This window comes from Acartia tonsa, chromosome 14 (assembly GCF_053477335.1).
Source record: "Acartia tonsa isolate MP-2025a chromosome 14, ASM5347733v1, whole genome shotgun sequence".
NCBI lineage: Eukaryota > Metazoa > Arthropoda > Copepoda > Calanoida > Acartiidae > Acartia > Acartia tonsa.
Window position 1 is genome coordinate 24,720,375 of NC_137273.1, and position 21,362 is coordinate 24,741,736.

General features: G+C 32.4%; 1 protein-coding gene across 2 annotated transcripts in view; it reads right to left on the bottom strand.

The window, feature by feature from the left end:
* The window catches only part of LOC145305501 (uncharacterized), a 30,193-nt gene that overhangs the window by 3,290 nt on the left and 5,541 nt on the right, over window positions 1–21,362 (bottom strand). Inside the window, exons 2-7 of one of the 2 annotated variants that reach the window (XM_080147129.1) lie at window positions 16,898–16,993; window positions 16,307–16,409; window positions 15,693–15,757; window positions 14,031–14,075; window positions 7,746–7,772; window positions 2,296–2,341 (exon numbers count right to left, since the gene is read on the bottom strand). In XM_080147129.1, the coding sequence (XP_080003255.1) occupies window positions 2,296–2,341; window positions 7,746–7,772; window positions 14,031–14,075; window positions 15,693–15,757; window positions 16,307–16,409; window positions 16,898–16,993 (382 nt within the window). The remainder of the gene's footprint in view (window positions 1–2,295; window positions 2,342–7,745; window positions 7,773–14,030; window positions 14,076–15,692; window positions 15,758–16,306; window positions 16,410–16,897; window positions 16,994–21,362) is intronic. The other variant, XM_080147130.1, reaches the window with a different exon arrangement.

The following is a 21,362-nucleotide window of genomic DNA, read 5'->3' on the forward strand; positions in this document are numbered from 1 at the left end:
AAATCCTTCATTTTATCCCCCTCAAGATAAAAAAAGCTTGGACGTCTAGGTATAGGATGCCAGCAAACCTGGCGGGATCATCCAGGTTAGAAATCTCATTTTTGGCGTAAATGAAGCATGTCAAATTCTCAAATATCCTAAATACTAATTATGGGTGTCTAATCCAGTTGCAGGTTCCAGATATAATCCTGTAAAAAAGCCGGTGCAAAATACTTATCACATTTTACACACAAAAATTACATGATTCAAATGAATTAACCTTCACGTGTCCCCATAGTGCAAAAACAAATTAAGTTTAAGTTCAACTGACTTGGTTCTATGAAATATGATCCATGTAAAGGAATAAAAAACAAGGATGACAACATCCATAAAATCGAAGCTCTGAAACAGTAGTATAAACTTGAAGAGTGTAAAAACTGAATAATTAGAATATAAATGTATAAAAGTCGACACATAATTGTAAGTAAATTTGTTGAAAAACTGCTTAAATGCAGGATATTGATTAAGGAATACTTACATTTTTAGGACTTGATTAAAGAGATGCTTTGTACTTTGTTGTTATAGGAATCAGTATTCAAAAAATCAGATCAATCACATAACAATTATTTGTTAAAAATCAACATGTTTAAAATTCTGGTAACTATTATAAAGTTCCTACGCTTTCAAATTGTACCTAACTGCTACAGCAATCGCCATGCAAAGTTTGGAATCGATAAGGCAATTCTAGCCTGTTCAAATTGACGAAAAGACCTAACTGTCTGTGACAGACGGACGAACCCACCCTAATTATGGAAAAGCTGCGCTTTTAAAAACAAGAACAATGTTGTTGTTTTTTATAATTTTCTTTTTAACTTGTTCATCTTTGTTTTATATTTTGATTGTTTTAAGCAAAACTAAACTCTGTAGCTTAATTGGCTTTAATTTATTCATTGGAAAAATTTGGTTAAAAGTAACATTAAAAGTCACATTTTTCCTGTGTGAAATAAGGCTGATTGGGGGGGGGGGGGTGTTATGAAAAGGTTTAATCTATTAGGGTTTATTCTATGCATATAAAAAGTATTATTTTACATAGAGCTTTTAGAATATTATTTTACCTTTACATTTTGGTTGTGGGGAATATGGTGGGTCCACGCATGAGGTGCATGATCAAATATCTCATGATTTATCGTTCTTAATTACTGACTACTTTTATACAGTGGGAGGCGTAGTGAAACAAATTAGTTGGGGGGGAAAAGACCAATTCCACGGTGTGCGGTCATTTCCGCATATTATCACATAAGCATATTGTTTTATCAATACACAAAAGCAAATTAAATTAGAAGGGGTATACAGTAGTGAGTGTAATGGATGTAAAGGGATAAGACAATGGCTGATAAATTAATATACATCCCCGATGATGATACTTAGAATAACCCCTTATGTAGATTAAAATTTGTGGTTAAAAAGTGTGAACACTCAACCTATTGATGCAACCAATTCAAATTTAGGGTTAAACATAGAGTAAATTCGCTACTAAAACTTAAACTCTAAAGTCATCCTAGATGTAACACGAATGTTATTTAGTTTCCTGCGAAGTTGTCTCCGATACAACCGCTAATTTTTAAAATCAAATTAATGTTTTTGATATACAAAATAATAATCCTTTAATAATTTTTAGTGCATTTAAATATAGAATGTAAATATTCTAAATAGAAAAAAATAATTTCTATCTAGGCGTTGCAAAGTTTTAAGTTCGCCAAATTTGAGATATGCCAGAAAGCCGGACCCACCTTTTTCCCCACAACCTACATTTTACTTTAGTTTCATCAGTTTAAGAGATAGGACAATGGGTAAATAAATATAACTCATTACTTAGAATAAACTTATTGGTGGAAAATTTTCAGACTGTTGGTTTAGTTTGTACAACCCAATAAAGATTCTAGCTCAGCTACCAAATGATTAGCTAACTAATGACAACACAACTCTTTAAACTTTTTTTTGCGGGGGGGAAGGGGGATGGAGGTAGAAGCAGTACCATTTTTACCTACCTTCCTGAGTTAAATGCTAAAAGTAATTCATAATACCATGTTTGATAAATTATAGACGTATGTTCACTAAGATACTAAAACAGCAATAGGTTACGTTTGTATATTGTTTAATACCTATATTTAAAAAATCTTTTACAGGATAAAACCTACAGATTTTACAATATACAAGAGGTCCTGCTCTCAAATTAGACTGTTTTTTTATATAAATACTTTTTCTTTTCACGTTTTTTCTACAAGCAGCCTGAATTAAATGGAAACATTTTATATTTTTTCCTGTGCCCTCTTTCAGTCCTTTTACCCAGTCTCCTTCATACCTACAAAAAAATAATGATTTAAGTTATTGATTTATGATATGTACAACAATGTACATTACAATGTACATATACTTGTATTATAAGCACAGGATGACAACATCCCTAAGAAATGAAGAACAAAAAATCATGTATTGGAATATGAGAGATTTAAAGAGAATTGTCATTATCTAGAGTCACGAAACCTTTCTCACATATTTTCATATTTTTCAATATTTATATTTTGTTCCATAACTGACAGACCGACGCTCAAAGAAAATTAATTACATTTTGCAGGGTTTCGGATCCGGATCCGCATATTTTCGGGTCCAAGGATCCGGATCCGGATCCTTGGACTCAAAAAAATGCGGAAAAAATGGAAAAATCTACCTAAATTTATACACAATCTCAGACATTCTCTTGATGAGAGCCAATCTTTAAGGTTTAGGGTCAGACTTGAAAATTAAAAGTATTTTTGACTTTGAATTAAAGAATAAATATTTTTTGAAAGGTTTGGTGATTTAATTTTTATTGTCAAGGATCCGGATCCGGATCCGCACTGACCAAATTTTGAGGATCCGATCCAGATCCGCAAAAAATCAATGCGGATCGGAAACCCTGAACTGTCATTCTGGATGCTCATTGGAATAGGAAATCTGATTTTTTAATCAGCCGCGCGTCTATAGGCAAGGGGGAGTAGCACATAATCCAAAACATGCTTATAGTGATTTAAATAGGACACATGCCATAATTAAATCAGGTATTATTAAGGGATAAATTTAACTGATTGTAATTATTTAAGTAAGATCATGCTTTATTGTAACTGGACAAAGTGTCTCAAAAACAGCCATGTGCATCATAAAAAATAGGAAGATGAGAGGAGAAGTGGGAGAGAAAACCCCTAAAACAGAGATAGAAAATCCATCATTTTTATGACGTCACATGGCTCATATTTGAGACACTTTGTCCAGTCACTGCTTTATTTATTTTCTTTATTTTTAAAGAAGGTGTATTAACTTTTTTGCTTTTTATTTAAGATAGCTAGCCGGTGCTTTTAGTAATTAGTAGATGTAAAATTTTTCATAGAATTCAGATACGTAATCGGGTTTTTTTGTAGACCTCTTATTTTTTAAGTAATTTAAGTTTTTTAAAAAAATAATTAAGTCGGTTTTAAGGTACTAAAACGCAACAAAATAAAAGAAGAAAATGGCCAGTATGAACAAAAATAGTAAGATCTTTAATTTGACACCTTACTTTTAAAATTCTGTTGAGTAATTATTGAAAAAATCTATTTTTTTAACCTCGGTTTAATAAAAACTTTAAATCTAAATATTTTCTCAAACAGACATAAAAAATATGGGTTCATATATACCTTTAGAATCAGAAAAATATTACAAATCTATTCTAAGCAAAATTGAAAAAGTTTTATAAAACTACAATAAAAAAAATAAGTTTATTTTAGGAATCATAATTTTCGGCTTTAAAGGGTTGACTTGAACAAAACCTGAACAAAACCTAAACAAATGTACATACACTGTAACAGATATTTTTTAAACACAAGAAACAATAATGCATTTTTAACGCATTGTTTTGAAGTTTATAAACAGACTGAAGCATACTTGTTCATAATTTTTCATTCTTTACATGTTATGTAAGTATCACTATTTTTATTGTAGTATCTATTGTATATATTGTTTGAACATTATCCTTTTTTTTGTCAATTATATTGGTTAAGTTTTGAGGTGAAGCTTCTTGATTCGTCAATTTTAGAGATTTTTGATTGGCTAGTTTAATAGTTACAATTAAGTGTTGCCTGTAAAAATATAATATTTTAGGCCATTTTTATTTTTTTAAGTTTTTACTTTTTTTCAATTTTGCTTAGAATGGATTCGTAATATTTTTCTGATTCTAAAGGTATATATGAACCCATGTTTTTATGTCTGTTTGAGAAAATATTATGGTTTAAAGTTTTTATTAAACCGAGGTTAAAAAAATAGATTTTTTCAATAATTACTCAACAGAATTTTAAAAGTAAGGTGTCAAATTAAAGATCTTACTATTTTTGTTCATACTGGCCATTTTCTTCTTTTATTTTGTTGCATTTTAGTACCTTAAAACCGACTTAATTATTTTTTTAAAAACTTAAATTACTTTAAAAATAAGAGGTCTACAAAAAAAACGATTGCATATCTGAATTCTATGAATAATTTTACATCTACTACTTACTAAAAGCACCGGCTAGCTATCTTAAATAAAAAGCAAAAAAGTTAATACACCTTCTTTACAAGCCTACTTAAAAAAGAGATAAAAACATATAAATTTAAATATTGTTTAATAGAGTTTTTTTTAGGTGCTATTTTAAATTTGATAAAACTATTCATGCAGAAATATTAGAAAATTTGTATCAAAAAAATATTTTAATCATTAAAGAATGGATATAAATAAAGGTGGATATTATGACAGGGGAAAAATCTTCTTTAATTTAGCTTTCTAACAGGAACTCGCTTATTGTTCAGTTACAACAATTTAGGGGAAGGTTACCACTACCTTCTCAAGAGAAATCGCCCCTAAAAAGAATGAATAATTTTAAAATATTTTTACTTGAACATGAAGGGGGGGGGGAGGGGTATTTAAATAAAAATAATTAAATACCTTGAATACCTGACCTAGTTTCTGTTTATGACATCAATAGTAATAACTTCAAACAAATTAAATTGAAAATTTGTTTATTGACAGAAAGAAATGTGTTATTCATTGGCAGGGTTATTTACTCAGAAGAAAAATATTCTGTCTTAGATCTTTTCCCCTCAATCTTACTCCATTTCCCCTTCCCTTCCAAATGTTTTGACTCAAAATGATAGAAAATTATATGTTTTGCATATTTGAGAAGGTTTTTCAATGACCTTTCTTGTCCTCAAAAATATCCAGTCAGGGATTCACAAAGAAGCTTATTTAGTAATTTTGTTTTTATTGTGTGGCTGCACTACTTATGAACATTATTATCCATGTTAGGGCTGGGCCGGATATCCGGTTATTCGGCCTGATATCCGGTAATTTTCCGGATATCGGGCCATTTTAAATATCCGGTCGGATACCGGATATCCGGCATTAGAAATCAGGATATCCGGTATCCGGCCAAAAAGTATCCGGCCCAACTTTCTGTAGATTACGATTATTTGTTGAAACGTTTATACACTCAACTTAATGAACCAACCATTTAAAAGTCCCCAAAGTTTGTAACCCAATGAATAAGAAAACTTTTTTATAAAACTTTTGTGACTAGTGTAATAAACAGCCCGATGTCCCCTCCCTCCCTGCCAGCTTATGCTTACATAAGCTATATTAAGCGAAGTCTGGTTTTGATTTCCTTCATTTTTAATTTTTCAGTATGAAAGAAAGTTTTGTAAATATAGAAATTGGCAATTTAAATTTAATAATATGGTGGAGAAATTGAGTTTAATTTCTGTGTATTTAAGCAGCAAAGTAGTAAGGTTTCTTTTGTCTGAAGCTTAAGATCTCAATACATATTGAGTCGACTCAGTTCTCTATTTTGGGTAAGCTTCACATAGGTCCCTTGTTGGTTTTAGGCTATTTGATTTACAGATTTAAGTCTTGGGATGGTTTTAAGCAATTTTCCTCGCCTCTTTCAGCCCCTTTAAATACAGAGCCCCTTGTACCCCCTTTTACAGAAGGTTTAGTAATGGTTTAGGTCAGTGGCTTGTGGTAGAGGAGTGTCAACAATCACAACCCTCCAATGGTTCCACACACCCCCTGGTGATTCATCACCCACCGTCTGAAAGCTTCAAATTACAAGACCCTTTCCCAATTGTGTTATGGAATTCAAATTATGGTTTCAATCTTTATTCCTCTATTCTTTTTGCTCAGTTGCTTATAAAGAGAACTGTTCTTGTTTTTCGAATTATAAAGAGAGCTTTTAGTACAAAACGTGACTTTTAAAAATATTTAGAATATTTTTTGTTAAATAGATTTTAATGGTGAATATATAATGGATATTTTAAAATGTAACTTTCTTAACATGCTATAAACAGAAATTCATACTATACAAATAATATGTTAATCATGCTTTACATTTTTTTAAACATAAAATCATAAAGGAATTTAAAATACATACCTTTCACCTAAATAATTTTTTTTTATAAAAAACATAAAATACAAAACTGGAGCTTACCCTCAAAGTGCCAAGCGAGCAATGAAACTACCCATCTTAGTTTTAGATAAATTGAAAATAATGGGATGGAAGGTAGTTTTATTTCTTTAAGGCTAACTCATGCGGGGACTCTGCTTGTCTATCCTGTACCCATATAGTATGTAACCTAACTCATGCGGGGACTCTGCTGGGCTTTCCTGTACCCTATATACTATAGTATGTAACCTAACTCATGCAGATGCTCTGCTGGACTATCCTGTACCCTATATAGTATGTAACCTAACTCATTCGGAGGCTCTGCTGGACTATCCTGTACCCTATATAGTATGTAACCTAACTCATGCGGGGGCTCTGCTGGACTATCCTGTACCCTATATAGTATGTAACCTAACTCATGCGGGGGCTCTGCTGGACTATCCTGTACCCTATATAGTATGTAACCTAACTCATGCGGGGACTCTGCTGGGCTATCCTGTACCCTATATAGTATGTAACCTAACTCATGCGGGGACTCTGCTGGGCTATCCTGTACCCTGTATAGTATGAAACCTAACTCATGCGGGGACTCTGCTGGGCTATCCTGTACCCTATATAAAATGTAACCTAACTCATGCGAGGGCTCTGCTGGACTATCCTGTACCCTATATAGTATGTGACTCATGCGGGGGCTCTGCTGGGCTATCCTGTACCCTATATAGTATGTAACTCATGCGGGGGCTCTGCTGGGCTATCCTGTACCTTATATAGTATGTAACCTAACTCATGCGGGGGCTCTGCTGGGCTATCCTGTACCCTATATAGTATGTAACCTAACTCATGCGGGGGCTCTGCTGGGCTATCCTGTACCTTATATAGTATGTAACCTAACTCATGCGGGGGCTCTGCTTGGCTATCCTGTACCCTATATAGTATGTAACCTAACCTGACCTGACCTTTAGTAAGACTCATTTACTACATATTCCCAATATTTTCAAATTATTTTAACACAAGGGGGGTGTGTGCTTGACTACATAGGATTCAGCATTGTTACTTTGGTATCAAATAAACCATTGTGTGCAAAAACGTATCAAATACGGACAAAAACATGCTATGTAACTTATTTTGGTAACTTTCTTTTTTTCAAGGCATTCACACGTTAGCCATCGAAAAGCCAAACTAATAAAAAAAATCAGCTATTAGTCCTCTAGTAATTCTAAAGGATTCAAAATGGCGGCGTATGCGTGGGTTACGCGCGAATGCCGAGACCCAAGACTATAATACCTTCCAACCTCCTCGATCTCCTCTGAACTAAATAAATATTTTAGTTTTTTTACAGTGTTTTATTTTATAGTAAGCAATATTTTGAAATTAATAAATCCCCGAATTTCTTTAATGCAACTGAAACATTTATATATTAAAACATTAATAGACCAATAAGACATTTGAAATACTTTCCTAAAAATATAAGAAACAGACAGTTTGATATTAGCAAAGCATTTGATTGAAAAATACTGTTAATTAAAAGATAATTTTAGAAACATCTAAATTTTTTACGAAGTACTTTTGGACAAGGACAATGACATCCAAGCTTTTTTTTGTGTGAAGGGGGAGGGAGATTCTTACACATACAGTGTTTTATCCTTTTTCCTCACAGCTCCTAAATAGATAAAAACCTATCTAGGAAGGTTAATAAGAACTGCCCCCTAAATTTTAATATTACCGTGCATATATTTCTTAAAATTATTGCTTACTACAAAAATTGTTTTATTTACATAGTGTTCGTCAAAACCATAAAAAATTTCAAGAAACGAATTTAGTCATTTTCAATTTTACATTTTTTAAGGCAATCCTTTTTTTAAGGGAGGAGGGGGGGGGGTGAGAAGGTTTGTAGATTTATTGATTCATGTAAAAAATACTTAATTTTTTTCTATGGTTTTGATAGATTTGTATATTGTTTAAGTTTTAAAGTATTGTTTGTATTGTACATGTTTATTTTGTTTGAATTAGGGTTATGGCACTCAAAGAAAAATTATTTTTCCTTCAAATTTTGGCTTTTTTTGTCTAATAATATCTAATACTGAGATATAGATCAGAAATGCTGTGATCGATATGGAATTTTTTGGACATATTGACAGGAGAAAATTTGTCGTCAATTTAGGTTGCTAATATGGACCTCATTTATTGATATGTTTGTTCCACAAGTAGAAGAGGAGAGGATAGGATAAAGAGGAGGGTATCGTTGTTTTAACCAGCTGGAAGCATCACTTTATTTACTGGTGCAACATCCAACTAATAACATATCGATTAATGCTGTTTTATTTTTGTCTGACGAAAATTGGCGTAAAATAGTTTTTCTTTGACTGCCCTTTACCTTGGTCAAGAGGTGGGTTCTTAAAAATATAGAATCAAAGAATCGCCAACATATTTTTTAAAAGAAATTTTCAGTATTTTAAAAGTTATTGGAGAGAAAAATATGGCACTGAAAGTTACAACCAACCAATCAATATTTTTTAGCCAATTAATCAGTTTACAAAAACCCATCTCATAGTTATTACAATAAATAAATTTAGATACTAATGAAATACTAATTTTGTGATGTTTTAAAAGCTTGAAGTATTTTCATTAGATCTTTTCATGAAAATACCCTTATTCGAATTTCAATCTTCTGCTAACCTAAAAAGTTACTTTAGGGGCCTAGAAATATATGTACAAAATTTCAGCTCTCTATCTCTACTGGTGACCTAGCGCCAGGCATGTAAAATATCAACAGATAACGGTAGCACGGCGGTTTTAACAATATCTCAGTAATGTGCAGGTTTTCAGCTCTTCTGCATATTTCAATTTAAACACATAAGGCCATAGATATTATATCCAAAAAATCTTTTGTCAAAGTCTACTCTAGACCTAGCGCCAGTCAGTTTTCTAAAATCATGCATTTTATACCTGTGAAAAATGAAATCGCCAGCGCTAGGTGTAGAGTAGACTTTGACAAAAGATTTTTGGGATATCATATCTTAGGCCTTATGTATTTAAGTTGAAATATGCAGAACACCTAAATTCACCTTCCAAGCCATTCTCTAAGCATTTTAATTTTTTTTTTGAAATAACGGGATTTCAAAACTGCCTTTTGAAAAGGCCTAAAAAATATCTTTTTTTGTCCCTTTTTTCACTGTATATAGTTACAACTTATTAAGATATTATTCTCAGTTAAAAAAAAATTGGCGCTTCCAGCACCAAAACCAGCAAAAACAGGCAGTTAAACTACTGAACCCCTACTTAACCCCCTGACAGACCCCCCCTCTATCTCGGCTCCTATTACATATAGAGACGTAAAACTTTTTTCTGGTTGTTCATGTGTATTTTTAGATAATTACTTTTTCTAGTCATAGCGGTCAGACCGCTCCTTATCCGCTTTTTAGCGTCCAGCCGCTAAATATTAAAACAGCTGTAGAGCGGCCAATTTTAAAGCTAAGAAAACCAAATTTTATGACAAACTATTATTTTTTATAATAAAAAAATACCTTTTTTGACCATTGCCGAAAAACGACAAATAACGGAAACCGCCAATTTTGGCGGTAAAACGGCCAATTTTAAAGCTAAGAAAACCAAATTTTATGACAAACTATTATTTTTTAATGGCCAATTTTAAAGCTAAGAAACCCAAATTTTATGACAAACTATTATTTTTTATAATAAAAAAATACCTTTTTTGACCATCGCCGAAAAACGACAAATAATGGAAACCGCCAATTTTGGCAGTAAAACGGCGGTTGGCGGCGCTAAATAATATTTTTATCTGTTTATAGTTACAACTTATTAAGATATTATTCTCAGTTTTAAAAAATTGGCGCTTCCAGCACCCAAACCGGCAAAAACAGGCAGTTCAACTTCTGTATCCCTACTTAACCCCATAACAGACCCCCCTCTATCTCGGCTCCTGTTACAGATAGAGACGTAAATTTTTTTTCTGTTGGTTCATGTGTATTTTTAGAGAAAATTACTTTTTCTAGTCATAGCGGTCAGACTGCTTCTTATCCGCTTTTTAGCAGCCAGCCGCTAAATATTAAAAAAGCTGTAGAGCGGCCAATTTTAAAGCTAGGAAAACCAAATTTTATGACGAGCAATTATTTTCATAACAAAAAAAATGCTTTTTCTGACCATCGCCAAAAAATGACAAATAACGGAAACTGCCAATTTCAGCGGTAAAATGGCGGTTGGCGGCGCCAATTAATATTTTTATCTGTTTATGATCACAATAAAAGACTACATACAAAAATTGGCTGATTAAGGTCTGGAAAGAGTCAAGACAGTTAATTGTTTAAACTAATGTAATAAATTTTTATTTTAGTCAGATGCCAGACGCAGACAATTTAAAAAAAATAACATTTAGAAATATTATCAATTTGTCTACAAAGGGTTAACAACAAAACCAAAATATACAAATCTAATTATTAAAAACATCAAGATGATCTTCTCTATAAATTTTATTTGTAAAGCATTGATATTTTTATCAAATAATATGACAATGATGACAACATTAATAAGTGATTAAATACAGACAAAAAATAGGATGACAACATCCATAAAGACAAAGCTCTAAGATCAGAAGTAAGGACAACTCTCTTGTAATTACTTTTGTAATATTTAATCAACCTTAGTAAAAAATAAGATGAAAATTAGGTGTTCAGGTATGATCCAGCAGGATATAATCCTCCTAGTCTTCAAATAACTTTGAATGGCTCCAGTGTATTTATTTTTTTACTCATAGACTTAAAATTGTAAAATTAAGCTTATCTTACATGCCTACATGACATATTAAATTTTTTTTTTAAATCAGCTGTTGTTTCCAGCTGACCGCAGCCAGTGGCGGCAGTCCATGTAAGCTTCAAATCAATAAAATTTTTTTATAAATATATATTAATTCTTGAGTAATAATAAACTTCCGTGAATAGTAAGGCCATGACTGTTTTTAAACTGATTTTTTATTTCCTACCTGTAGTTTTGCCGATTTAAAGCTGCCAGTAGCGGAATTCTAAAACAGCTCTAGACCAGCCAATTTTTATATGTAGTCTTTATTGTGATTATAAACAGATTAAACTAGCGCCGCCAACCACCGTTTTACCGCCGAAATTGGCGGTTTCCATTATTTGTCGTTTTTTGGCGATGGTCAGAAAAAGCATTTTTTTTGTTATGAAAAATAATTGCTCGTCATAAAATTTGGTTTTCCTAGCTTTAAAATTGGCCGCTCTACAGCTTTTTTTATATTTAGCGGCTGGACACTAAAAACTGGATAAGGAGCAGTCTGACCGTTATGACTAGAAAAAGTAATTTTCTCTAAAAATACACATGAACCAACAGAAAAAAGTTTTACGTCTCTATCTGTAACAGGAGCCGAGATAGAGGGGGGTCTGTTATGGGGTTATGTAGGGATACAGAAGTTTAACTGCCTGTTTTTGCCGGTTTGGGTGCTGGAAGTGCCAATTTTTTTTTCTCGTATTCCTTCGAATTCGGTGGATAGGAACCGGTTCTCATCCATACGAAAAAACTATGTCTAGCATTGTATTATATCCAGCTTTCTATGAATATAGAAATGTACAATCATAAGATTAAAACTAGTTTTTTTAGCTGGTGACTTCGTCACCTCGGGGCTAAAAAAACTAGTTTTAATCTCATAGTTGTACATTCTATATCCGCGGAAAGCCGTTTATAATACGATGCGAGAAATAACTATTAACTGTTGTAACTTTAAACAGATAAAAATATTATTTAGCGCCGCCAACTGCTGTTTTACCGCCAAAATTGGCGGTTTCCGTTATTTGTCGTTTTTCGGCGATGGTCAGAAAAGGTATTTTTTTATTATAAAAAATAATAGTTTGTCATAAAATTTGGTTTTCTTAGCTTTAAAATTGGCCGCTCTACAGCTGTTTTAATATTTAGCGACTGGCCGCTAAAAAGCGGATAAGGAGCGGTCTGACCGCTATGACTAGAAAAAGCAAATCTCTAAAAATACACATGAACAACCAGGAAAAAGTTTTACGTCTCTATCTGTAACAGGAGCTGAGATAGAGGGGGGGTCTGTCAGGGGGTTAAGTAGGGGTTCAGAAGTTTAACTGCCTGTTTTTGCCGGTTTTGATGCTGGAAGCGCCAATTTTTTTTTAACTGAGAATAATATCTTAATAAGTTGTAACTATATACAGTGAAAAAAGGGACAAAAAAAGATATTTTTTAGGCCTTTTCAAAAGGCAGTTTTGAAATCCCGTTATTTCAAAAAAAAAATTAAAATGCTTAGAGAATGGCTTGGAAGGTGAATTTAGGTGTTCTGCATATTTCAACTTAAACACATAAGGCCTAAGACATGATATCCCAAAAATCTTTTGTCAAAGTCTACTCTACACCTAGCGCTGGCGATTTCATTTTTCACAGGTATAAAATGCATGATTTTAGAAAACTGACTGGCGCTAGGTCTAGAGTAGACTTTGACAAAAGATTTTTTGGATATAATATCTTTGGCCTTATGTGTTTAAATTGAAATATGCAGAAGAGCTGAAAACCTGCACATTACTGAGATATTGTTAAAACCGCCGTGCTACCGTTATCTGTTGATATTTTACATGCCTGGCGCTAGGTCGCCAGTAGAGATAGAGAGCTGAAATTTTGTACATATATTTCTAGGCCCCTAAAGTAACTTTTTAGGTTAGCAGAAGATTCAAATTCGAAAAAGGGTATTTTCATGAAAAGATCTAATTTTCATATTTTTAGAAGAAAAAAAACCTGTACTTTATTCGTATATATCTACAACAGTAATAGAAAGAAAAAGCTTTATACTAAAGATAGATAGATAAGAATTTTATGTTTCTAAAAATTTCTGCTTTTTGTTTGCATAGCCATAACCAAAACCATTGTTATTTAGATGGCATAAGTTTTCGAATCGTATAAATTGAGTTTTGATATCCAGTTTTTTTTAAATCGATCAATATAAAAGGTAGATATAGTATTTTACAAAATGGCTTTAATATGCAGAAAATTTAAGAATCATCAAAATTTTGAATTATCTAACTTTAACACAGAATAGAATAGAAATAGAAAGTGCTTTAGTCGAAAAGTCGAAGAGTGTTTTTTTTATTCATATTTTTATTGAAAATGTGTATACTGAGAAAAAAAGTAAACAGGACTGAAAAAGATTTAAATTAATAAATTACTACTTCTAAAAGTTTTATCAATAACTGGTTTGTTTTTATAAAGGCAACCAATATACGCTAAACATTTGCTGAAAACTCTTTGTAGAGCCTATAAAAAAGGCGATAAATCTGAAAACTTTTGGCCAAATCCCGAATGACGTCATATTAGAATATTCCAATATTCTTATATGACGTCATTCGGATTTTTCGGTCAAAAGTTTTTAATCCTCCTTTTTATAGACAGTATAAAGAGCTTCATTAAAAAGGGCCCCTCTTTTATTTTTTTAAATCTTTGCCAGCCCTGTTCAATTTTTTTCCAGAATACACAACCCATATTTCTTCAAGTAGCGTAGCTACTGTTCAATAATTGTAAAGTCGTAAGTCATACTTTTCATTCTGTTCCTTCCACACGTAGGTGCCTTTACCGTGTCTACAAGTAGTTTTGTATCATTATAAAATTAAGGGAGATAGGATATATTTGGATTTATTAACAGGGGAAAATATGTCGTCAATTTAGCTTGATATATAGACCTCATTTATAGGTCAGTTTCTTCATCCAGTAGAAGGGTAGATTAAAGGGAGTTGAAAATCACAATGCTATGCTAATCATCTTACATAAACAAGATTTTCTAATTAAGATTTCTTAAATTGCAAAACCGATTTCATTGCACATCCAAATTTTTTAGTATAACGTGATATTAAAACTTTGAATACCAATGTAATTCTCAGTCAAATGTCTTCTCCCTCCCCGCCCAAAGTTTGTCCTTCATTGCACTTGCATTTAGTCATCCTTGTTTAATAAAAATAATGTGAATTACATGTTAATAATGTATTATATTCTAGAGTCATAAATAAATAATTAGATACTTACATATTATCATATTGTTAGGATATGTATTTAGTATGTGTCATACACAATTTTCCGCGGATAGAAAAATAAAAAGAATCAAACGTTGTTGTAACTACTCATTTCATTTTATCCCCCAAACATTTGTTGTGAAAAAAAATTCAGGGACAAGACAATGAACGATAAAATGTATTCACTCACAATTATGATAATAGTTATTCCTCGCATCGTAGCATAAACAGCTTTCCACGGATATAAATGTACAATTTATATTCGTAGAAAGCGGTTTATAATACGATGCTAGACATAGTTTTTTCGTATTGATGAGAACCGGTTCCTATCCACCGGATTCAAATGAATACGAGAAAAATAATTACCCCTTCATTGTTGGAAAGTTTTCGACACTGAAGATTATACAGCCCTATCAAGATGTAATAAAAGAACCCACAGTTTCAAAGCCACCGAATTGGAGTATGTGTTTATGAAACGTTGGGGGATCAGTGTAATTTACAGTCAAAAGTCCCCATACATCCAGGTTTTGGAAGGTGATCATTCTTGTAAGGTTACTACATTTCTTTTTATTCCTGACAAGTTTCATTTACTAATGGATATACTTTATCTAAATCAGGTTGGAAAGGTTCATTCAATTGTTAAAACTGTTCATCAACGTTTTAAAAACAAGTTCTATTAATCGTTGGCTTAAGACCTTTAGGTCCTTGATTCTATCTTAAGATTGAGTTGCACAAACCAGAAGTGTCCAAACTTCACAAAAAATAATTTATGAAGGAGTCTATTTATCCTAATTGGTACATTTTTTTGTCCAACGTCTTAACCCTTAATAATCCTGATGTAAATATTTTAATCATGCATAAGCATAACTCTATCAATATTTTACAGGCAATGCGTGTTCAATAAAGTTCTAGCTATATGTCTCACCGTAAGTAACGCTTAATTAAATTTCCTTGAATATATTTTTTTTATGGCTTTTGTACTTGAATTTTGTCAAGGAATTTAAAAGTTCAGGGGATTTGGAAAAAGAGCAGTATGTGTAAAAATACTAGGATAATGAGGAATAAGAAAAAGGACAATAAATTGAATACATAACCAATTATAATAAACAAAATTACAAACCACCTCAAGGACTAATAGAAAACTATTTAGTAGCAAAGCTTTTCTATAATTATATGAATGATACAATTCCTTAGTCCGGCCTTCCATTCTCCGTTGTAGTAATCTCCGTTCCCAAACACGTACTTTCCTTTCCCCTCCTAAACAATGGAAAAATGTTAGCTAGCGTAGCAACAACATTACTAAATTATGATGTTAAGGCAGAAAGAAGTCTTTAAGTTACTATGAAGGACTGGCGGGCATATCAAAGTCGTGTATAGCTTTATTTCTGAAAATTAAAGAATTTTTCCTAGCAAAATTGTCAAATATAAGAAAAAAAGGATGACAACATCCATAAAAGCGATGATCTCAAATCAGATGATAGGACAAACGAACAGCAGAATACATAGTTTAAACTCCAGGACGATTCTATTTTTGAGTGGTTACTTGGACACCCGGGGGGTTTATCCACCCACCTGACACTGTTGTCTGTTTTGAACCTCCATTAAGCTCACACTCCCACGATTTTAGTTAATAGATGGTGTCAAAAATTTCGGGACAACTTTGTGCCTCCCTCTCCCATCCCGACAAAAAAATGCCATTGGCAAGGTCTGACGTAAGGACCGACCATAATTATAGAAAAACTTTCCATAATAAAAGTTTTTCTGCCTACAGTGTTCTTTGCCAATTACAAAGACAACTTTTATTACCTTCAGATCGTTCTTATAATCTCCCTCATAGGAAGCACCAGTTGATTTGCTGAAATATTTGCCAGTACCCTCCCTTAGACCAGCGGCCCATTCTCCTTCGTACCTGGGATTAAATCAGGGATGTTTAGGACCAAAAATTATTATATTAAAATCACAAGAACTTTTCATCATACCGTTTAAACAGAGTAGATATAGTAAATATAGAGGGTCAATCGTCAAACTTAAAAAGGAAATCTAAGCAGTTAAGCCCTCTTCTATATTCATATACAACTCATTTCAATAATACAACGAAAGAAATTTTTCGATGATATAATTTGTAGAAAGCTAATTTTCCTAAGAAATTCCTAATTTAGAACCTTCACCATGAAACATAAATTTGAAAGGACCTATTTTTTATTCAATGTAACCTATAACCTAATATGTGTATTTAATATCTTTAATTTAGAATTGAAATCACTTTAGCTCAATAAACTTGTACATACACTTTTCTGCTGCTCTTTGAGTTAGAAGCAAAGCCTCTCTACAAATTAGACATCTAGTTCCGTCCGTCCGTCGTGTCCGCAGCTTACGTCCAACACACTATGTCAGTACCTGTCACCATTCTGCCAGCGCATCTTGCCATATCCTTCAGCGGCCTTGTTCTTCCATCCACCCTCGTATATCAGTCTTCCGTGAGAATCATCTCCCCTGAAATTCAGATGCTTTCTAATTACAACTAGAGGCTACGCCCCTAGAGTAGATATGAGAGTTAAGACTCTAGGGGGCTAGGTGTCGCTTCGGGTACTAGACCTCCACGCACCTTGAAACATACATGCAATACTTATGATTGCGTTGTAAAGCGTCCATTCACCCATCAGACAACCAACTCTCTGAGATGCACGACCTTTGTCTGAGAAGTCCCAACTGTGCATGGTAGCGAGTTGCGCCTGTTTTGGGCCAAGGCATTCCCCCCACTCTAACTATTTACGTCGCGCTTATGACATAGTAGCAGTGGGAACCATTTTTAACGTCTTTAGTTATGACGCGGTGTCGGACCGAGATTCGAACCTATCACCTTCCCGACGACGAGCGGATGCGCTACGTGTTGAGCCACGGTCGCGGGTTCAGAAGGTATGAAGGGACACTCAATGGAATGGTTTGTCTAGGAGTAAATTAAGTATAAACAAATAAGTAAAACAAAACAAAATAGGAGGAAAATTTTTGTCAGGGGCAATTTCTCTTTTGAGGGTGTAGATATCCTCCCCTTAAATAGGTATAAAATGATAGAACCCCTTTTTATGCTGTGAGCTGGTTGGCCAGCCGTTTGGCATTTAGTAGTTTTTCATGCGACAGTCAGACACATTAACATGTAAGGACGCCCAAGCTTTTTTTTAGGAGGGGGGGGGGGGATTTATGTTGAAAGTTATAGAAGAGCTGTTCTACTAAAAAATGTTCAACAAAAATATGAAAAAAATAATCCAAGGTTCTTAAAATTTTCTTTAAATACGCAAAAGATTTTTGCGGATTTATTTTGCAAACTCTTAAGATTTGCAACAATAATTATTTGTCAAATTTGTTATGAAAGAAATATTGAAATATATATGTACTCTTTTTCAAAGCAAAACTATTCTATAAACTGTAAAATATTAAATATTATTGACATCTAAAAAAGTAAAAGAAAAAAAAAGTTTAAATAATTCAGTTGATATTTCTTATTGAATACACACTACACAGACTTTCTACAATAAGGAGAGTCCTTAAAATATAGTCCCAATCAATAATTTGTGCATTTTGAAAATTTTAACTTCAAAATAACTAGATATTTGGTCATTCCTAGAACAATTACACCCAATTCCATAAGTCTTGCATTTCTGTGATAACTTAAATTCTAATATTTTAATTTATGTAAACTTATATCCTTGTTTTATTTGAAATAAAATGCTTATTTTTCCTTCTATTTTTTTCTCTCAAAAAGTCATTGTTAACCATTTTTTCTTTGCTATTTCAAATCTTTTGAGTATTTTAATCCATTTTTGTGTGTTGAAAAAGTAAGGAAAGGATTATAAAAAAAGTTTGAAACCAGCGGAAATTAATCATATTCTAAGCGATGGAGAAACAAAAACACTGAAAAGAACCCTGACCTTTTGCTTGTTAAAGGTCGATTCAATTTGTAAATGTACAAAAAAAAACAGGATGAAAAAATTCTATAAAAGCGCAGCTAAATAAGTTAAACATTTGGACAATTGATCTAAAAACATCTACAGCATCATTTTCTTATCAGATGATTCTTAATAGCGGATGACACCCGGCTGCCGAGCCTTGATAGCTTGAACATTTTACCTAACTGTTAAATGAATCCCGTTAAAAAGCTGTTAAATTAGAAAAATTTATAAAGCTTATTTAATGTTTGACATACGAGCTGAGTAAAAAAATGAAAAGTTTGCTTACAAAAATATTTGTTATCTTTTTTTGTCAAAAATGATTATCATGACCAATACTAAGCAATAACTGTTTGTGTTATCGCATGTCCATTAGTTTGGCTTACCTTGATGACCAAACAGATATATCAGAATTAGCTTTTATATTATTTTTTATTTAATAAATGTAGAAAAAATGTGGCCATTTAAGGTCATTATTTTGTTTATCAATTGTTTTTATTTATTTATTCTACAATTATTTATAGTTTATAGTTAACTATGAAGAAAGAAGTATTTTTATTCTTTGTATTGTTTCAAGGTAATTAATTAATAAAATCAAGGATTAAAACACCATAAATGCGAAGCACAGCGAATCAGACACTCAGACCAGGGCTCGGCTGCCGCGTGGAAGCATCAGAGAAATCATCATATTATGACTTTAAAATCAGCTGGATGTCTGAGCCTGGAACTGAATAGACAATCCAACTTTTCGAAATTTCTTTTTTTCATTCTAGCGGGTTTAAATTTGAGGCTGAGGCGCGGCTGCCGAGCCCTGACTATGAATTAAAAGTGACAAAGTGTTTGATAATTAATTTTCATTTTAACTTTTACTTTTAAGTCTATGTAACTCAATTTAAAAAATACTTAAATAGTCTTTCATAGTATATTATATCTTTGTAAGGTTTTGGAAATCTTATAGGACCTGCCCTAGTTGTCTAAATGTTAAAGACCATTTAGATCACTCAGACTATCTTGATTAGGAGCTGAGTAAATCAAAATATTTTTCATAGGATGGAGTAGGGCTGAACAAGAATGGTCGAAAGAAGAGGATATTGTTGACAAAGATGTTTTAAAACTAATTTCTTTGCAGAAATATGAAAAGGGGTGTGCAGCTTAAAATATTAAATTACAAAGATCAATTCAAAATTAGCTTTAATTTTGGTGGTTTCCCATAAAGTACCTGATGGGTAAAGAACCCTCAAACATATTTTGAAATGAATTTTTAATAAGGGGGGGGGGGGTTAGTAGTTTTTACAGGCTTAGATTTTATGCATAAAAAATACCACCCTCATATCAAATAGTTTTTTAATATATATGTGCTTTTTAGGCACTTTTTTGAAATTTTTTATTGTCCCTTCAATTTTCTTTCGAAAGACTTCTGTGTTTTGATTTCCGTTTATTTATTAGCCTTTGCTTAGATTTTTTACTTAAAGTTCTTTAAATCCAAGGCTGAACTCATATAAAAAAGGCTCGCACTATGGATGGGACACCTGCCGTTTACTACAGACAAACAGAGGATACACAAGAGAAAAAGATGTTGATTTATCTACAGGAAGAGATTTTCTGGAGAATTTAATTATTGTTATAACCTCTCCAAATTTACACCTAATATGGAAAGGTTTTATTCATATATTATTTGTGATAATTTATGACCTTATTCGATGATATCTGAATTTTTATGTTTCGAGACAAAATTAATTTAAATGATTACTAAAATCAATTCATTTTTCTCATAGAATTTATAATTTTATTACAAATAGACTGAAAAATATTGCAACTTTCAAATAGTTCATGCCAAACTTTTTCTCTGACCATAACTATTGGTTTTCTATTATTTGCTTGTTGGTCAAACTTATTCCTGTGTAAAAAATCGAAGCTGTTAATAGTGCCTCAAAAAAAGTAGAAAAATATTACCAATTTGGCCGATGTATCCTGATTGACGTCATTTTAGAGGGGAAATTTAAAAAAAAAATTTAAAATAATCATTTCATTAATAAACCTTTCCTTATCAAAATTAGTTTGTTGTACCAAAATCGGGGTTGGTTATGCTCCACACTCACAGGGTTAGTGCACAATAAGGCTAATGTCCTACAGAGTTATGTAATTTTATTGTAAAATCTCTAAAATCTAATAGGGTGGCGGATTTTGTGTACCCAGAATTCCATTTTATCAATGTGAGGAGAGGTGTGTGAATGAGCCCTGGTACTGTACTGCAGCTACAGGAAAAAATAGTTTTTATCAGAAGATCAAAAAAAATTTTGGTATAGTCGATTTCGTAGCAACGACTCTTAAGGGGCGTATCGTCGTATTTTTACATTAGTCTTTATAGGTTATTTTAGGTAGGTAGGGTTAAGTTGGGTTTATAATGCATTTAAAGAGTATGTGATAAGCTGTGATCTTGAAAACACTATTAATGGCATGAATGTTGAAGAAAGTTGGAATGTGATTAAAAATACTTTAAACCTTGCAATAACAAATTTTGTTCCTACTAAAAAACGCTGTGAAAATAATAAACCTATCTGGATGAATAGGACTATAGTGAAACTTTGTCGTCAAAAAAGGAGGAGATTTGCCATTCTCTGTAAAAATAGAACTGATGAAAATCTTAGAATCTATAAAAAAGTGGAAAAACAATGTAAACGTGCAGTGAGAAATAGCAAGAGAAAATTTGAAAAAAAACTTGCTAAGGGCACAAACCCTAAACCTTTTAATGCTTATCTACGTTCTAAATCAAAAGTTAGAAATAAAGTTGGCCCACTTGTTAAGAATGGAAGAATTGTTACAGACAGTAAAGAAATGGCGCAGATTTTTAATGACTATTTTGCCACAGTGTTTGTAAGTGATAATCATAATATACCTGAAACATTAACAAATGTTGA